Source organism: Acanthochromis polyacanthus, chromosome 6, assembly GCF_021347895.1.
Source record: "Acanthochromis polyacanthus isolate Apoly-LR-REF ecotype Palm Island chromosome 6, KAUST_Apoly_ChrSc, whole genome shotgun sequence".
NCBI lineage: Eukaryota > Metazoa > Chordata > Actinopteri > Pomacentridae > Acanthochromis > Acanthochromis polyacanthus.
The window spans coordinates 5,567,807-5,587,679 of record NC_067118.1 but is presented as its reverse complement, the minus strand read 5'-3'; the positions used below and the strand labels follow the sequence as shown (position 1 = coordinate 5,587,679).

At 37.4% G+C, this 19,873-nt stretch overlaps 2 protein-coding genes and 1 long non-coding RNA gene across 3 annotated transcripts in view; 2 read left to right on the top strand and 1 right to left on the bottom strand.

Annotated features, from left to right (window-relative positions):
• The window catches only part of LOC127534550 (uncharacterized), a 532,033-nt gene that overhangs the window by 225,966 nt on the left and 286,194 nt on the right, over positions 1 to 19,873 (bottom strand). The window lies entirely within an intron of this gene.
• The window catches only part of LOC110960721 (uncharacterized), a 435,352-nt gene that overhangs the window by 279,175 nt on the left and 136,304 nt on the right, over positions 1 to 19,873 (top strand). The gene's annotated exons all lie outside the window — the stretch shown is intronic.
• The window catches only part of LOC110956480 (XK-related protein 7-like), a 105,698-nt gene that overhangs the window by 73,397 nt on the left and 12,428 nt on the right, over positions 1 to 19,873 (top strand). Inside the window, exon 2 of the mRNA XM_022201992.2 lies at positions 16,348 to 16,547. Coding sequence (XP_022057684.1) covers positions 16,348 to 16,547 — 200 coding nt within the window. The remainder of the gene's footprint in view (positions 1 to 16,347; positions 16,548 to 19,873) is intronic.

The window sequence follows — 19,873 nt, the reverse complement described above, 5'->3', positions numbered from 1 at the left end:
ACATGCTAAACACGCTAAACATGCTGAACACACTAAACACACTAAACACACTAAACATGCTAAACACACTAAACACGCTAAACATGCTGAACATACTAAACATGCTGAACACACAAAACACACTGAACACACTAAACACGCTAAACATACTAAACACATGAAACACACTAAACACGCTGAACACACTAAACACGCTAAACATGCTAATCACACTAAACACGCTAAGCATGCTAAACACACTAAACACACTAACGTATGTCTGAGAATCTCCAAACATTCACCAGCTTTCTGTCACATTTTAGGTAGAAAACAAACTGACTGGAAACATCAAACCAACGCTGCTACTTTAAATGTTTAGTCTGATTAGTTTGAATTAAATTCTGCTGCTTTGATCATTACTCATGGTGTAGTGGAATAAATGCAAATTGAATAAAAATGGAATCTAAATGAAACTGGCATCAGAAACACTGGCTTTAGTGCTACATGTGATGTTACACTTAAACGTGAAAGCTAGATGCCTCCAAACATTTCCAAAACTGCAAAAACTGTCTGAAACCTGTTTAAAATTGCCCAAGACGTATTTTCAATGAGGTATAAATTAATTAAAATGACTAAAAACTTGTTAATTAAGAGTTCATCATTTTAAAAAAAATACCCAAAATGCCTACAAACATTTCCCAAATTTCTCAAAATTTGACCAGACTCAAATTCTCTATAAAAAAATATCAAAAATGGTTCAAATAAAAAAAAGTGTTAATATCTGTGTACGAGAGGCCCAGTAGATGAGATTTTAGATATTTTAAAAAACATGAAGGATTACTATACCTTATGGGTCATATTACATTAATTTAGGAAATAGATGTTTTGACTGTTTTACTTTAGTTTTAATAGACATTTGTCCAAAAACACCTAAAACTTATAGTGTAACAGAGCCAAAAACTGCACAAAGCCAACCCCAAATCACTCATGATTTGTCCAAAAATACTTAAAATGTGTCCAAAATGCCTAAAAACATTTACCAAATGACTCAAAGCTTTACCAAAATTACTCATATTTTCCAAAAACTTATCCAAAGATCTGCCTTATGAGTTGAAAAGGAACCAAATAGACCCAAAAATTCCACCGTCTGATCCAAAATGCCTCAAAACATTTCCAAAAATGACAAAAATTTGTCTAAAATTACTGAAAAGGTTGTCATAAATGCCTTAAAGTTACTGCTGTGCAGATGAATTTCTGAGAGTCAGAAATGATGGGAAAAGTCTATTAAAAAGTGATAAATCTGGACCCACCTCTATGGACTTCAAGGACCTAGAATGTTCTAACTGAGACTAAACCTAAAGACTGGAAGCAGGAAAGGAGAACGTCTCCTGTAGAAAGTTGTAGAGTAGACCTACTGACAACTGGACAGTTGTCTTTAGGTCTACTCTACAACTTTCTACAGGGGACGTTCACCTCTCTGGACTTCAAGGACCTGAAAATCTGGAAATATTCCCAGTATGAAGGTTGAACTCTGATCATTGATAAAGTTACTGCAGATGAAGAACCAGATGGTTCTATGGAGGTTCTGGTTGTATTTTTGTGGAATATTGTCACTTGTTAACCTAACCTGTGTCATTTTGGAAAAGTTTTGAGGTATTTTGGATGAATTTTAGACATTTTGCATATCTTTGTTTTTAGTAATTTTGGAAAATGTTTGAGTCATTTAAAGCAAAATGTGTGGTTTTGGATGGAGTGGTTTTAGAGGCAATCTGGATACATTTGAGGGATTTTGAACAATTTGGACTTTTAATTTTGAGTCATATTGACAAATTGAGTCTTTATGGATCATTTTATGAGTCATTTTGACAATTTTTTAAAATTTTGAGTCGTAGTGAAAAAGTTTCTTGGTGTTTTGTGTCGTTTGAGGTAATTTGGTTGATGTTTTTGTCATTTTGGTCACATTTTGAGTTGGAAATATTCACAGTATGAAGGTAGAACTCTGATCAATAATAAAGTTACCGGAAAACCAGATGGTTCTGAGGAGTCTGGGGGAGATTTTGGTTCAGATTTGTTTGATTTTTATCGAAAATGACCCGATTCTCTGCAGGCTGATCATCACAACTGTCTTCATTTACATTGCTTTTATCTGATAACATCCTAAAACGTACTCAGACTACAGAAGTGGTTTTATCTGTATGCATCTAATGGCATAAATAAAAGCCTGAAGACAGGGCTGCAGGTTCTGAAGGGAACCGAGTCAAACGAGATCCTCCGGTCAGACTGGAACACTGCCAAACGTTTATTTATACATTTCATTTCTTGCACAACAGCTTCCGTCTGGACGTGACTCAGCCAATCAGGAGTGAGAAGCAGCGCTGTGTGTTTCATAAGAGACATTTGATCACAGAGAGTGTGTGAACGGTGAATGTCAGTGATTGCTGCCGCGTTAATGTACAGGTTGAGAGTCTCTTCAGTCAAGTGATGAAAGTTAAAGAGCTCCATCTCCTCTTCCTCCAACAGCTGGGAGGTTTTCAGGACCGACAGGAATCTGCTGGTTGAAGCTAACGGATCGGGCTGGTCCTGATTTATCGCCGTGGAGACTGACGAGGAGGCGGGTCAGAACTCCCGTCGAGGCTTTGATCAGGGACGAGTTAATAATAAACACTCGATTTCATTAGTTTCTACGTCAATTCTGAGCCTCAGAACTTCATCAGTCCAGCAGATAGACACATGACATTTAGGAGGAAAAACATCTGAGTTCTGGTAAAAACTGACTCCAGATCAGTTTTACATCCATCCAGGTGTCTCAGTCTGAAGAATAAATCTGTTTTTTTTTTGTTTCATTTGAGTTCTGATAAAACTGACTCAGATCAGGATGACTGCAGGGATTCGTTGAGTCTTCTTATAAACTAATCAGCAGAAACTCCCAAGATTCTGTTCACCAGGGAATAGTAAGAATTCCTGCAGAAAAAGTCCCCATGAACCTGAACATTGTTGTTTTTGTGTAAGTTTAAGTTCAGACTTAAAACTCAAGATATCAGATATTCATCAGTGATGTGTACAGTGGTCGGTAGGTCTACTCTAGAACTCCTACTCTAGCAGGAAAGGAGAAGGTCTACTCTAGAACCTGTAGTAGACCTTCTCCTTTCCTGCTTCCAGTCTTTAAGTTTAGCCATCGCTTAGTCCTTGAAGTCCATAGAGGTGGGTCCAAATTTATCACTTTTTAATGGCTCTTCCATTCAAAATTTTTCAAAGATGTCTTAGACTTACCCACAAAAGGACCAAAATCATTCAAAAATTGTCCCAAAAATGTTTATTACACCTCAAACCGACCTAAATGTCTTTGAAACAGTTACAAAATGACTCAGAACTTGTCCAAAAACCTGTCCAAAGGTAATCAAAACTTGTCTTAAATGAGTTTTAAAAAATTACCAAAATGCCCCTAAAAAATTGACCAAAATGATCCAAATATTTTTCAGCATAACCCAAATTACTCAAAATGGGACCAAAATCACAAAATCTCCTCAAAATTAAGCAAGAAGACCAATAAAAACCATCATCTCATCAATATTGCATTAAAAGAGTTCCAAAATGGCAAAAAAAATGGCTAAAATGACTCAAATTCTGTCGAAAATTATTCAAAAAAATTGTCGAAAGTACCTAACAATGATCAAAAACACCTAAAAATGTTTCCAAAATTACTCAAAATATGTCCAAAAACCTGTCCAAAGGTAATCAAGACCTCTCTTAAATGAGTTAACAGTTTACCAAAATGCCAAGAAATTGTCCAAAGTCACTCAACAATTTGTCCAACATGTCACAGATTTATCCAAACGATGTCAGAACCTTTCAAATCAACTGTATAATCAACTGTGAGTACCAATATCATTGGGATACGTCATGGTTTCAACAGTTCCAAACTGCCTGAGAAGCTTCCCACGGTGAAAAAATATGACTGCAATTACTCTGAAATTGTCAAAAAATTACGTAATGTTCCTAAAACCTGTTCAAAATTAGTCAAACATTTACCAAAATGACTAAAAGTATCCATGAGCAGTAGGCAGAAGATGAACTGAGTGATTTATTCTCACTTTTCTTACCATCATAGTTGTTTTTAGTCTCATTTGTTCCTTTAACTAAACAAATCATTAATTAATTACTGAGTTTCCTGCTGTTTGTTTACAGCCTGAATGTGATCAATGAGCCGTAATAATGACAGAATTAATGTGGTGACAGTTATTATTAGAATAAAGCTGATAATTCTGAGTCAGATATGAGGAAACACAAACGTCCCAGCCACGTCAAACGCACCACGTCAGACAGTCTGCTGCCCCACCTGCGTCATGTTTCTGGTTTGAGGTTTTTCCGTCAGATTTTCTGCTGCTGATGTTGTTCCAGATAAATCCTGAACTCACTCAGTTCATCCTAAAAAAGCTGGACGGAGTCGAGGTCACGACAAATCTGAAAACATTTCCTCATTTAGCTTTAGCTTCCTTCTGCACGTTAGCGCTGACTGATGGTCAGAAAAATGAAGTTTCACAGAGGAAACTCTACCTGCAGCTCAAACTAATTATAAATTAAAGCACATTAAATCAGTTCAACCTGGTTATTTTGTTGTGAAATGATAAGAACAGACAGCTGCACGGACTCATATGGTATATAGAGCTCAGCTGGTCTTTTTATGGTCATCTAGCATCGTTTTATGGTGATTTTAAATGTTCTGTGGTGATTTTGCTTCTATTTTCAGTAATTTTGTGTCTTTAAGTGGTGATTTTTTGTGTTTATCGGGATTTTGCATGTTTGTATGCAGATTGTTTTTTGCCTTTTTATCACAATTTTGCATGTTCTTGTAGTGATTGTTAGTCATTTCTGGTGATTTTTAGTGTTTTTATGGTACCTTTGCATCTTTTTGGTTGGTTTTTAGTCTTTGCTGTGAATTTGCATCTATTTTTAGGAACTTTGTGTCTTTTTTGGTGATTTTGTATCTATTTGTAGTGGTTTTATGTCTTTCTGTGGCAATTTTGAGTTGTTTTTTGCAACTTTGTGTCTTTTGTGGTGATTTTGCATTTATTTTTTAGAAACTTTGTGTCTTTTTGTGGGGATTTTTAGTCTTTGTATGTAATTTTGCATCTTTTTCTGGTGATTTTAAATATTTTTTGTTGATTCTGTGCCTTTTTTGGAGATGCTGAGTCTATCTGCGGCACATCTTTCGCATCTTTTAGTGGTAATTATGCATCTGTCTGCGATGATTTTCAGTCTTTTTGTGAGTTTTTTTGTAGTGATTCTGTGTCTTTTGGGTGATTTTACATCTGTTTTTGGTAATCTTGTGTATTTTTGTAATGATTTTGTATCGTTTTGTGGAGATTTTCAGTCTTTCTGTGATGATTTTGCGTCTTCCTTGAATATTTTGTGCCTGTCTTGATTGATTCATGATTCTCCTGCTGCTAAAAATGAAGGAATCGATCCTTGAAGAACTTTTCCCCTTAAAGATCATCTCATCACTGAGACTTGGGTCTGATCAGAGGACATCAACCATCCGATCGCCCTGAAATGTTGACATCTTTAAAAACGTGTCCCTCGGGGGCTTCAGCGTTCTTCTTTGTTTTCTTGTGTCTCAGTAAATGTGGTTTGTTCACAGTTTCAGCTGTAATTTTACACTTTACGGTCTGCAGAACAACAGCATGACGCCACACTTTAATCTTAGCGGACAGCAACTGTCCTCCCAAGAAGAACAACGGCATCTATCATCAGCAAATCCCCAAAAACCACATCTGTTTAAGTGGCAGCCGCAATTATCAGGAAGTAAAATGACATTATAGACTTTCCACAGAGGAGCTGCTTTCTCTCAGCAACAGTCAACCTGAGTTTGTCTTCAACTCAACCACAGCTGTTCTCATTAGCTAAATGACTCGTACTTTCTATTGTGGAGCTTTGCAGACCTTTAACATGCAGAAAAATCACACTGGAGACAATGGAGCAGCCCAAACCTCATCAAATGGACTCTTAAAGACATTTTTGCAATGTTAAAGTGTATAATTGTAGGTTTTCTCAATCTTTTTTCCTTAATCCAACGTCTCTAATACTAATTTATACTCATTAATTTAATAGTAAATATATACAAGATGCATTGCAGAAAAAGGTGCAAAGATGATTCCAGATTTTCTCATTTTATTCTAACTTCAGTTCTGCTGTTCGTCTCCTCACAACTCACAGCATTTGAAGCTTCTGAATCACTGATTTTCTGTCTTTCTGTGGTGATTTCACGTCTATTCTTTGTGTGTTTGTGGTGACTGTCCATCTTTTTGTTGGGATTTTGAGTTTCTGTCATGATTTTTAGTCTTTCTGTGGCGATTTCACATCTTTTTGGTTGATTTTGAGTCTTTTTGTGGACAAGTTGAGTCTATCTGTGATGATTTTACATCTTTTTGGAACATTTTGTGTCTTTTTTATAGTGATTTTGTGTCTGTGGAGATTTTGAAATCTTTCTGTGAGGTTCTTCTTGGTGATTTTTTTTACTTTTTGTGGTAATTTTGAGTCTTACTGTGGTGATTTCAGATCAGTTCTTTGTGATTTTGTGTTTTTGTGACGATTTAGTATCTTTCTGGGGATTTTGAGTCATTTTGTAGAGATTTTGAGTCTATCTGTGATCATTTCACAACCTTTTTGGTGATTTTGTATCTTTTTGTGGTAAGTCTTTCTGTGGTGATCCGTTCATAGTGATTTTGCATCTCTTTGAGGTGACATAGATTCTTTCTATGGTATTCCAGATCTATTTTTAGTGTTTTTGTGATGATTTTGTACCTTTTTTCTGTTGAATTTCCCTTCGGGGATTAATAAAGTTATTGTATTGTTTTGTATTTTTGTGGGGATTTGAGTCTTTATGTGGAGATTACCTGTGACAATTTCACCTTTTTGGTGATTTATGTGTTTTTGTAGAGATTTTGAGTCTTTCTGTGATGATTTCAAATCTATATTTAGGTATTTTGTGTTGATTTTACATCTTTTTGTAAAGACTGATTCTTTCTAGTCTTTCTGGTGATTTGACATCATGATTTTATGTCTTTCTGTGGGGATTTTGAGTCTTTTTGCAAAGATTTTGAGTCTATCTGTTATGATTTTGGAACATTTTTTGTCGTTTCACGATGATTCGTTGATTCGTGATGATTTTGCATCTTTCTGAAATGATTTTTTAGTCTTTCTGTGGTAATTTCACAACTTTTATAGTGATTTTGTGTCTTTATGTGGTGATCTGGAGTCTTAGCAGAGTTTTTGTGTGTTCCTGTGGCAATTCTTCTCTTTTTTGGATGATTTTGGGTCTTTTTGTAGAGATTTTTAGTGTAAATGTGATGATTTTGCATCTTTTTGAAAATGTTTTGTTGTTTTAGTGATTTTCTGTCATTATGCTGATCTTGCATCTTTTGAGGTGATTTTGAGACTTTCTATTTTTAATGATCTTATGCTGATTTTGTATCTTTTTGTGGTGATTTGAAGTCTTTTGTGTTGGTTTAGAGTTTTCTTGTGATAATTTCACATCTTTTTTTGTAGTTTCAGTCTTTTATGGGTTTTTTTTTTTTAGTCTTTCAGTTGTGATTTCAGTGATTCTTGCAGTTCTGCTCTTCGTCTCTTCAGCAGAGTTCACAGCATTTCAAGGTTGTGTCTCACTTTTATTAACTAGATCCTCTGATTTAAACAGTTTCTAATGTTGTTTGCAGAGTTTCTCAAGTGAACGTAAACATTTAATTTTGTATAGTTTTCCTCTCACTGAATTTAGAGCAACAAAATCCTTGAACACTGAAGTCTGAACTCAAAAACACATTTAAAATGCACCTGGCTGCAAGATTTCTGCTGTTAGAGCCATCTTTCATGCATTTATTATAAAATAACATCAGCAGGATGCACAGTGCAGCTTTGCTGTTCTATATTAACACACCAAATGCACCTTTAATGTTGTGGACATGAATAAAACTGCATGAATGTTAAAGGTGCTGCAGCTTCTTCTGGAGATTTCAGCTAAATTCCAAACCTCTGCCTGCTTTTTTTTTAGCTGCTCTTCGCTCTGCTTCATCCCCTGACCTGTAATATTCATTAAGGAGACATTTAAATGAAGTTTAATTTCTCCGAGTCTCTCTGCTCGGGTTCAATCTCGGTTCAGCAGAAGACTTGGCAGCGTTTTCTGTCCGACTCTGCAGCTCACAAAGAGTCTCGGCGGTTCGACTGTGGCCTTGTAGATAGTGGAGCTGTTGGCGGCGGAGAGGAGAGGATTCGTATAGATTTGATAGATTGGAAGCTGCAGGCGGAGAGAGAACACCTGAGGGAAGAAGCAAATAAATTGGGTGGAGAGAGAGAGGGGGAGAGAAATGAGAGAGAAAGAGACAACAGCTGCATGAAATTGGATTGAGAGAGAAACAAAATGAGGGATAACAAGCAAAGGAAAGGAGGTGAGCGAGTAAATGAAACGCTGGAAAACAGGTAACGGATGAGAGAGACGGTGAGGAAGATGAGGAGAAAACAGATAAATAGCCGGAGGAAAGAATGAGAGAGAAGGTAAATAAAAACAGAATATGAAGACGCACCGTGTTCTCAGTCGGAGTTTAGCTTGTTAGCATGCTAGCATTTGCTAATTAGCTTGAGGAGCAAAGTATTGAGCACAATCTGGGATTAGAATTCATCCTGAAGCCCCAAAATCAAAAGCTGAACTGAAAAAGGACAAATTGGAATTAAAATCGTGTTTTAAGAAACTGCACTGGCTTTAAAACAAATCTGAAAAGGCTGACGTGCTTTATTTCACAAACTACAGAACTATGCTGTGGAAAAACCACACCTATTCATTTTGTCACCAGTCTTTTCACTGAGATTGTGTCACATCAGTTTTAATAAGCTGTGCAAGGTTCATTAAACAATTTCACTGTAAATAAAACAGACACGAATAAATAAAAAATCTAAACATTTGCATTAAAATACACAAAAAACGTGATTTTTTATACATATCTATGTTTTTATCTTTCAGTAGAACTTTATTCAGTGCCAGATATGAAATAAATCCATGCTAATTTCAGACATTGTTAATGCAAAGCAACACGATTAAACCTGGAAATCAGAGAATTGCTGAACTCTGAAGTAAGTTTGCACAAAAGCAAAATTTGCCTGGTCACTGGCTGTGCTTTGCCAGCAACAAAATGTAAAGACTGGCATTGAAAAACGCATCAAAACACAAATAACAGTTTTTATCTTTCAGTGGAACTTTTTTTCAGACATTCTTCACTCAAAACAGTAAATTTTAACCGTCAGATCTGAGAAATTCATCAGGATTTGTTCTCTAAGGACGGTAAATTGGCACAAGATGTCACGATACGTTCACTTTTTAGCTGCAGAGATATTTAAATCTGGACTTACCCGCCAAAACAGGAATGAGAAAAAGAATATGAACAGAAAAGACACATTCAGAGAGCGCAATTCAGTGTACACCGTGCTCCAAATTATTATGCAAATGATATTTTTCTCTGATTTTTCTAAATCTTCGATGCAAACGACAGTCTGCAAAATTTTCAAGTCATCAGCTGTTAAAGTTTAATTCAAATGTTATTGAACAACCCTCCCAATGAAAACAGTTTTTTTTTTCAAAAATAAGAAACCGAGAATGCACTGTTCCACATTATTATGCACAACAGAGTTTCAAGACTTTTTCTAGGTTGTAAAGGACTGAAAATACCGTATTTTCCACACCATAAGGCGCATCGGATTGTAAGGCGCAGTCTCAATTACGGGTTCATTTCTGTGTTTAAGCCAAATATAAGGCGCCCCGTATTATTGGGCGCACGCTAAAACAAGGAAACGGAAGCAGAACAGTGAGTTTGGTTGAACTTTTTTCTACTACGTATTTAAAAATACATTCACATTATTTTTTGATCAATCTTTTGTCACAAATCCATCAAAGTCCTCGTCTTCAGTATCTGAATTGAACAGCTGAGCAATTTCGACATCAAACATGGTTCACTCATTGTCGGAGTCAGACTCGTTGCCGGGTGGCTGTTCAGCAATGATGCCGGCTTTTGCGAAAGCTCGGACAATAGTCGGTACTGTACGTAGCTTTATGTAATGTTCTCTAATAGGTTTATCTCTGCCAGTGTGTGTAGTGTACGTATGTCGGCGGGAATTGGTCCGACAGTCAGATTTTGGAACACATAAGACGCACCAGGTTAAAAGGCGCACCGTCAATTTTTGAGAAAATGAAAGGCTTTTAAGTGGGCCTTATAGTGCTGAAAATACGGTAGTCATTTGTTGAATTTGCAGCATTAGGAGGCCATATTTACTGAAATCAAAAGCTATTTCAATCAAAAACATCTTAACAGGTCAAGTTACATTTTAACATTGGACCCTTTATTTGATAGCAGCTTCACAACTCTTGCATCCATTGAACTTGTGAGTTTTTGGACAGTTTCTGCTTGCATTTCTTTGCAGGATGTCAGAACAGCCTCCCAGAGCTGCTGTTTGGATGTGAACTGCTTCCCACCCCCATAGATCTTTTGCTTGAGGATGCTCCAAACGTTCTCAGTAGGGTTGAGGTCAGGGGAGGATGGGGACCACACCATGACTTTCTCTCCTTTTATGCCCATAGCAGCCGATGATGCAGAGGTATTCCTTGCAGCATGAGATGGCGCATTGTCGTGCATGAAGGTGATTTTGTTTCGGAAAGCACGGTTCTTCTTTTTGTACCATGGAAGAAAGTGGTGAGTCAGAAACGCCACATACTTTGCAGAGGTCATTTTCACACCTTCAGGGACCCTAGAGGGGCTGATCAGCTCTCTACCCATGATTCCGGCCCAAAACATGACTCTGCCACCTCCTTGCTGACGTCACAGTCTTGTTGGGACATGGTGGCCATCCACCAACCATCCACTCGTCCATCCATCTGCACCATCCCGTTGCACGACACTCATCAGTGAACAAGACTGTTTGAAAATTAGTCTTCATATACTTCTGGGCCCACTGCCGCCGTTTCTGCTCGTGAGCATTGGTTAGGGGTGGCCGAATAGAAGGTTTATGCGTAACTGCAAGCCTCTGGACGATCCTACACCTTGATGCTCGCAGGACTCCAGAGGGACCAGCAGCTTCAAATACCTGTTTGCTGCTTTGTAATGGCATTTTAGCAGCTGCTCTCTTAATCCGATGTGTTTGTCTGGCAGAAACTTTCCTCATTGTGCCTTTATCTGCACGAACCCGTGTGTGCTCTGAGTCAGCCACAAATCTCTTCATAGCACGATGATCACGCTTAAGTTTTCGTGAAATATCCAAGGTTTTCATAGCTTGTTCAAGGCATTCAACTATTTCACGCTTTTCAGTAGCAGAGAGATCCTTTTTCTTTCCCATACTGCTTGAAAATGGTGGTTTGCTTAATAATGTGGAACATCCTTCTTCAGTAGTTTTTCCTTTAATTGGGCTCACCTGGCCAACTAATTATCACAGGTGTCTGAGATTGATTGCCGTGATCCAAAGAGCCCTGAGACACAATGCCATCCATGAGTTTAACTGAAAAACAAAAAAAAAATTATCTTTATGACACTTAAATACAATTTGCATAATAATTTGCAACGCTTTCCAGTAAAGAAAATCTAAAGATTGGCACTGGAAAACACATCAAAATGCAAAAATATAACAAAATTAAGTTATTTTTGTTTTTAATATCTGCGTTTTATCTTTCATTGGAACTTTAGACAGTGCTAATTTCAGACATTCGTCTCTAAAGCAACACATTTCAACCTGAAAATCAGAGAAACTCATCAGAATTTATCCTCTGAGGAAGATAAATTTGCTCAAATTCTCATAACAAATTCATTAGTTTCCTGCTAAAATATCTAAATCTGCACCAACTGACCCACTGAGCATTTGTCAAATAGGAAACAAGACACGCTCAAAGAGCAGAAATTCAATATAAAAGAGATAAAAGTGTTAAAGACGATGATATAAACAGACAGAGTGAGAGTTTAAGAGGCTGAATGAAGGAGAGCCGGCTGTGCTTTGCCAGCAAATTATTTGCAGAGCCACAGATTTCCAGGATGCCTTGTTGGCCTTCCTGCCTGTCTGTCACTCTGTGTGTGTGTGTGTGTGTGTGTGTGTGTGTGTGTGTGTGTGTGTGTGTGTGTGTGTGTAAATACACTGGAGACATACTGTATGTGTGTGGGTGTGTTTAGGTGTGTCGACCGCATACACATGTGCATCCGTGCATGTCTGTATTTTTGCAGGCTTGAACATTGTCATATGTGCTGACATGAGTGTGTGTGTGCGTGCGTATGTGCGCGTGCACACACTCGTGGGCTATTTTTACCCTCCATTTAAAATCTGCTTGGGGATGCAGAAGCGCAGGAAGCGAGTGTCGTCTCACTTTTCCTGCAGCTGATCTTTGTTTCTGCTCCACAACTCGTCCGTCCTGCTGCACTGCTGCAACTGTCGGCCATGTCCCTCTCCCATGATGCACCTGGGCGTCCCTCCGTACACAGTGACACCAGATGTAGTCCATTTAAACCAATTTTTTACACCACATTGTGCTTGTATGGTGGTGTATCCTGCAGAAATGTGCTGTATTTTTGAGAAATTCAGGTAAATTCCTGTTTGATTCAACCTGCTGTTTGACCATTAATGGTGCTTGTATAATTTTTACGCTTGTTATTTTCATAACGCTTACTGGAAACTGCTTTGATGCAAAGGCTGTTGTATTAAATGTACAGTATAAGATGTATTTTATCTTGTTGATCTTGCATGTTTGAGATCATATTGACTTGTTTAAATAAGCTTTCTTTATTATAATTTGTCATTATTATGACTCTCCACCGCCATTGTAGAGTTTTAGTTCAGTGAAAAGACTGAGCTTCAGAAATGATGGAAACATTTATGTACTTCTCTGCAGTTAAAAAAAAACCTGTTAAAGCCTGGTTTTAACTGAACAGGTGTGGATAATATCTGGCGTAATGCATCCAGTGTTTGGGTCTGGATTAGATCTGGTTTAATGTGTCAAAGTCTGGTTTAAAGTGTTCAAATGTGGTTACTCTGCCAAGAAATGCAGTGGAGTTATGTGGTGATCGGCACTGGTCTGTCTGTCTGTCTGTCTGTCTGTTAGCAACATTACTGAAAAACAGATTAACGAATTCAGATGAAATTTTCAGGTAAGGTCAGAAATGACACAAGGACCAAGATATTAGATTTTGGCAGTGATACAGCTCTTTCTGTATCATTGTGAGATAGCAACACGGCATCATAGTAACCATGACAACACGTGAACACTACATCAGCTGATTGTGATCTTACTACAAATCCACCACTGAGGACTTATCAGGACTTATCCGGTATCATCAGAAATGATACAAGGAACAACTGGTTAAATTGTGGGGGTGTTTCTGAGTCCCATCAGTTCACTACAACACAATACTATTGACTTTTCCTCAAACCAGAATACACTGAGGACGTGCCAATATAACTCCAGTCAAACATTACTCACATTATGCAGTCCACAATGCCATTTCTAAACATGCTGAGTCATTTCTATCGATACTAAGTGGATTTTCACCTCTAGTAAAAGCAACAGGACTTGCTCACAGCAGATTTTTTGACTTGTTTATTTTTCCGCTACATATTTAGGTCATGTGATTCGGTATCTGTACATAACGTACACATGCATAACACACGCCTGTGCTCAGCACAAGGTCCTTTTGTTTGTGTGTACATCTGTATTACACATTCTGTGTTGTCATGATTTCTGATAATAACTAATTACAAAAATGCTGCATTTCTAAAAAAAAAAAAAAAATTGCTGCAGTTCTCACAATGCCATTTGCGGGAATGGACAGCCTTGGAGGAGTACTGTGCTCTCTGAGTGCTTTTCTAGTTTGAAGTGTTTCGGTGGGGTTTACATCTGTTTACTGTGTCCAGATGTGGTTTAAAGCTTCAAGACCCGCTGCAAGTTTGTTTAAAGTGCTTCATTCTGGTTTACATCTGGTTTCATGTGTCAGGGTCTGGTTTGAAGTACTGGTAGGATGTGATTAAAAAAATTAATCTAATTAATTAGAGGCCTCGTCATTAATTAATTGTAAAAATCGCAATTTTGTCAAACAGCAAGATTTGACAAAAAAGTAATTATTTTCAATTCAAATAAATTTTGGGTGACAGTTGAATCAATAAATCGACATTTACATGTTTGTAATTTAAAATTTATAAAAAAAATAACATGGGACATATAGATGGATGATTTAAAGCCTGGATTGAGTTTGGTTTTCCACTGTATGGCACATTTTAAGAGTTTGTTTGAACAATCAGAATAGACTAGGCTTTTTAGGAGGAGGGCCTTAAAGAGACAGGAGATAAAGAGATGTTGCAGTAATGTACAGTTTCAGAAAAATAATGGATTTTAAAGCGTGTAAACATATACTAGTAAACCCCTTAAATGCAATTCTAAACCTATAAATGTGCATCATATGGGCTCTTCAAATCATAAAACCTCCTCTGGTTTGTTTTTCACAAAATTAATCGATGTTTTTCTCTCAAACTCCTCTTGTTCCTCCTGACAGCTGCGTCTCTTTAACGCCGACCTCCTGCTGGTGAAAAAATACAAAAACCTCCAACAAAGACAAAGTGTCACAGATCTCTGAACGTTCCTGCCCCTTCGTTCTGCACATCGCTGTTTGTCACCACAACTTTTTTAAATTTGATGCTGCCAGTTGACCCGTAGCAGCCGAGCGACTGACGGCGTCACCGACACCAAACAAAACAACCAAACAGCATCACACCGACGCTGCCACAGGTTCCACTTAAGGTGTTTGTTTCTTCTCAGGAGAACATCTTGTTAAAGGTTCACGTTTCCTCCTGAAAGATGCCGTTTAGTTCTTGTTCCTCTTGTATCTTCCACTCTTTTTTGTTTTGTTTTGTTTGTTCTGCTTCTCTGTATATAAACGCACAATGTTGCTTAAAGGAAGTCATAGAGAGCACACACTTTCTAAAAATCCAAGAAAACTGTGAGAAATCAGAGACACTGCAAACTGGGGGTTGAGGTAACAAATTTAAACAACCCAGAAATTAATATGATGTAATGCAAAATGTTTTTACATTTTTCGATTTCTCATTTCAGGAACTGCCAGTCTTTTCTTTAAGGTATCCAGAACTTTGTAGTTGTTTTTCAGTTGTACAGTTTAGCAAGTTTACAGATATATCTGCGTTTCATCTTTTTGCTGAACTTTTTGGTGTCAATTTCAGACATTTTTCACTCAAAGCAAGAAATTTCAAACAAAAAATCAAAAGATCAACATAAAAAACACAGAAAAATGCAAAAGGACACCAAATACAGAGATTTTTGTTTGTAAAATGTACATTTGATCTTTCAGTCTAACTTTTGCAGTGGCAATTTAAGACATTCTGCGCTCAAAGTTAAAAATTTCAACCTGAAAATGAGAGAAACTCATCAGGGTCATTCCAGGTGAAATGACCAGATATTCCTTGGGGGTGTTGCAAAATCTAAAGATGAAATCTCAAGATATTCACATTGAAAAGCATAGAAAAATACTAAAATATATCAAAATGAAATCATTTTTGTGTTTCACAGCGTATGCAGGATTCTGTAGTTGTTTGACAGTGGCACAGTGCAGACAGACTACAGACTGTTTTCATGCAGTTTTCTTGCTGATTTGAGATGTGTGCTGTGAATTATCCTGTGGAGTAACTATAATATGATGAGTTTTTTAAAGATTTCCTCCTCCACAGCGTTTGTTGGCAGCAGAACCCCAAAGAGGGTGATATATGAATGTTGATTCTGTCATAAACATCCATTATTGACACCTACAATTGATGACTTTAGATGCAAAACAATGCATAGTCATAGCAGCAAAGAAAACTGTGTGGATTCTACTTTAAAGTCTGAACACTAAAGGTCTGAACTGTCTCGGAGATGCAGGAATAATAAAGGAACAATCAACTGTTTCCACCCTGCAGGTCTCTGTCCTGGGACCAGACTGTATTCTGTTATTAAAACACGACCAGACGCTGATGGTACGAAGGTTGCAGAGCTTTCAATAAAGAGACCACCTGTGATGAAAACAGATGCAGCATTGTTTATTTTCTGTTGCATAAATCTGGTACAATTTCGGCTGCAATCAGTGTTTTTACAGTGAGCTTGTGTGGTTGTATGAGGTGTTGGCAGTGAATGTTAAACACAGTAGAAGTGAGCTGGCACAATGAACAGATGGGGGGTTGGTACAGCTGAAAAATAATAATGTCTGACCAAATGTACATCATATTTAGAATATTTTCACTGCTCCAAAGTCCAAACTAACCCTTTAAGTTGTTCGGAATAATTCGTCACTGTTCTAAACCTCCCTTTCTCCTCCTCAGGTACATCCACGCCCTCTACTTGGGCGCTCAGAGCCGATGGCACAGCAACGGGCCTCGCCGCCATTTCCACTGGCGGCTGATGTTTGAGAGTGCTGACATCACTATGCTCCGCCTCCTGGAGGCCTTTTTAAAGTCGGCTCCGCAGCTCGTCCTGCAGCTGAGCATCATGATCCACGGAAACACCGTCCTGCCCCTGCAAGGTCAGAGAAAAACACTTTCCTGTGACTTTTGCTGCCAAATTTTAAGTTTTTTTGTCACAGTTTACTGCTCCTCCTTCACTATGGATTACTGCTCAAAGAAATTCAGTTTAGCAACCAAGAAGGGTCACCTGCAGTTTAGTATCACAGATCAAAGTTGAAGCACTAAATCAGTCTGTAAAGGTCATGTTTTTGGATTTGTCAGATTTCTTGTTTCCAAATCCAAACAGTTTTTTTTTCCCCTCAATGCAGAGTTATTATGACTAAAAAATTACTAATGAAGTAAGACCCAAGTTATATGAAAACGGAATTATTTTGTATGAAGACTGATGCTTGTCTAGTCAGAAATTACTTCTGATAAAATCCAATAAAATAAAGTCCAAGATCTGTTTGTTCTGAAGGCTTCCTCGGAGAGAGAGAGCGTGTAATGTTTAACGAAGAGCGTCTGTGTGTGCTGAGGGCAGATATCAGTAGGAGAGCCGATGCTTTATTCATGCACCTCTTACAAGAAGCAGATTGGCCTTTGATGAATAAAACAAAACACACACTCTCAGATACACTTCACACTTTGTGTTCACACACACCTGGCGGCAGCAGAAGACAAGTGTCAGAAACATATTTAAATAGCACAAAACACACAGCCGACACGAAAAGCCCACAAAAACACACATGAATGGTCTGCAGAAAGGCTTGCAGAATGATTCCGCACATTTGAATAGCTTTTAAAGGAAACCCACGAATTCTCCTGGGACCTTTCTTTCTGTTAACACTTCAGAAATGCAGCGTGGGCTAAACATCTGTGCACACTGACCGACCAGAGCAGCTCAGCGTAGCATGGACAGCAACATGCATGGCAGCAGTGATGGTGCACCGAGCCAAACCAGCCCGGATCTCAGTGTCTCTGCTGGAACGACAGCAAATCTGCTCTGACAGTCACTAGAAGATCACTTATGTCCCTCTGGGAGTGTTACTGTGTGGACTCCTGTGTTTTAGCTCAGCTAGCAGCTCTCTGCTAGTGTCTGTGGAGGAGTTCCAGCACATAATCGTAGCCCTGCTGCCATAGTGCTGCTCACTGTGGTGAACATTACTGCTTTTACTAGTCTGCTTTGTAGCATGTGTATAAGTATTACCACAAAGCAAACAAGAAAGTTGTTGAAAACTAACTCAAAGAGCACTTCATGGTAAAATGTGATGGTGAGTAGAAAGCTTAGTTGTGTTTCCAAGAGAGTTATGGTAGCAGTGGCTATACTGTCTGAGAATGAACATAGTAACTGTCACTGATTAACAACTGCAATGTGACTACAGAATTTAGAAAAAGTGATGTATTATAACACTGCATTACAGACAATAGTAATGTGATTACAGTAACTTGATAATGCCCAAATCTGGTAATTTCAGCCTCTAATTAGGTTAAAAATTGCACATATATTGGCAGGACAATATATGTGCAATTTTTAATGTGATTACAGTAACTTGATAATGCCCAAATCTGGTAATTTCAGCCTCTAATTAGGTTAAAAATTGCACATATATTGGCAGGACAATGCTTTACTGCCACAGAAGATAAAATAATCTCCTGTTAATGTTCTGTGCCATCTTTTCTCCAGTATTCATGAAAGCTACATAACCTGGTTAAATAGTTTAAAAAAACACAGTTCTGTAACCACAGTAGTAACTACAATGTTGAGGTGTTAGAGAAGAATTGATAATGAACGAAAACACAAGTTTGCATTTGCACTAACTTTAGGTTTTTCTTTCCTTGCTGACGTCTCTGAGAATGATTTCTCTTGTACCCAAAAACATTTAAAAATAATTATTGTGTCTTTTTCTCACATATGTACTCGCTATCCAAGCTTTCAAACTAATGACAGAAGTATTCTTATTCTTTACTTAAGTAAAAGTAGTATGTCAAAATTCTCCATGTCAAGTAAAAGTCTTACATTTAAAATTTTACTAAAGTAAAAGTATATAATTACAACCATTAAAATTTACCTAAAATAGTACAAGTAATAATATATGGAAATTACCCATATTCTGTTGTCTTACGAAATCATTATTATTGATGGTGTTGTTATTAGGGTATTTTGTAAAGAACTGCTCCTAACTATTATTCATATAATTATTCTGCTATTTAATTTGTGATTAATAGATGTTTGTGGTTTATAAATTTACAAAAATAATGACTGACACTTTCACCATATATATTTTGTCCAAACAAAAGTATAATTTACAAAAACAGCTAATTGTTCCTTTGAGAAGCTGTAACTATTAAATATTTAACATTTTTACATGAAAAATGAGTAGCTGATAATTAATTTTCTGTATATCAATGAGTTGTTTCAGCTTTACTAGTTTTTGCTGTTGGAAAGGTTGGCTGATGACAAAGCATTGTATTTTGTATAAAATATATAAATTAACTTGTGAGTCAAGGTATGGGAAAATTCAGTTAAATAAAGGTTATTTACTTCTGAAGTATTGTGCAGCATAAAAATGAAAACACTCAAGTACAAGTACCTCAAATATATACTTGAGTACATGTATTTGGTTGTTAGTTTTTAACCTTACAAAAGACAAAATGTCCCCATTTACCAAAATGTCCTTTGTCTCAAAGCAAAATAAAACCTGTCCTCACATAGAAACATGGATCAGAACATGCACACACACACACACACACACACACACACACACACACACACACACACACACACATACATGTTCTTATGTATTTTGGTGACCTGCCATCTGTGATTAAGCATCATGTTTTTAAATGCAGCTACTTATACAGACTCTCCCTCACAGCCTTTAATACATAAGGGCTTCTTAAGATTCACTGATCCTCCCATTAGTCAATCGATCACATGAATCAGTTGTCAATGTTGCCAATTAATCATTCAAGTCATCTGTTAAGTACAAATCCCAAGCATTTGCTGGCTCCATTTTCTGCAAATGTTGGGATTTGCTTGGCTTTCCAAGCATAACAAACTGCATCTGTCACTTTCTACCCATAATCCCCTTTATTTTGGGTTCATTTGCTGTATGGGTGCTTTGGTTTGTTTTCTCGATTTGTGCTGCAGGACACTTGTTATGTCCAATTTGTAAACTCAGGCGGGTTTTATCAACTCTAACGTCAGAGGTGGCCATGCATGAGGATAATTGAATTAGCATGCATTATTCTGAGGCCAGTTAATAAACGTGACATTTAAGAGAAAAATTAAAATGCAAAGAGAGCTGCAATTTTTACCAAAGTGAAAAATTCTGCAGAGGAACAGCTCTCTTGGGTATTCTTAATATTGTAAATGCCATATAACTGTAAATTTACACATGCGAGA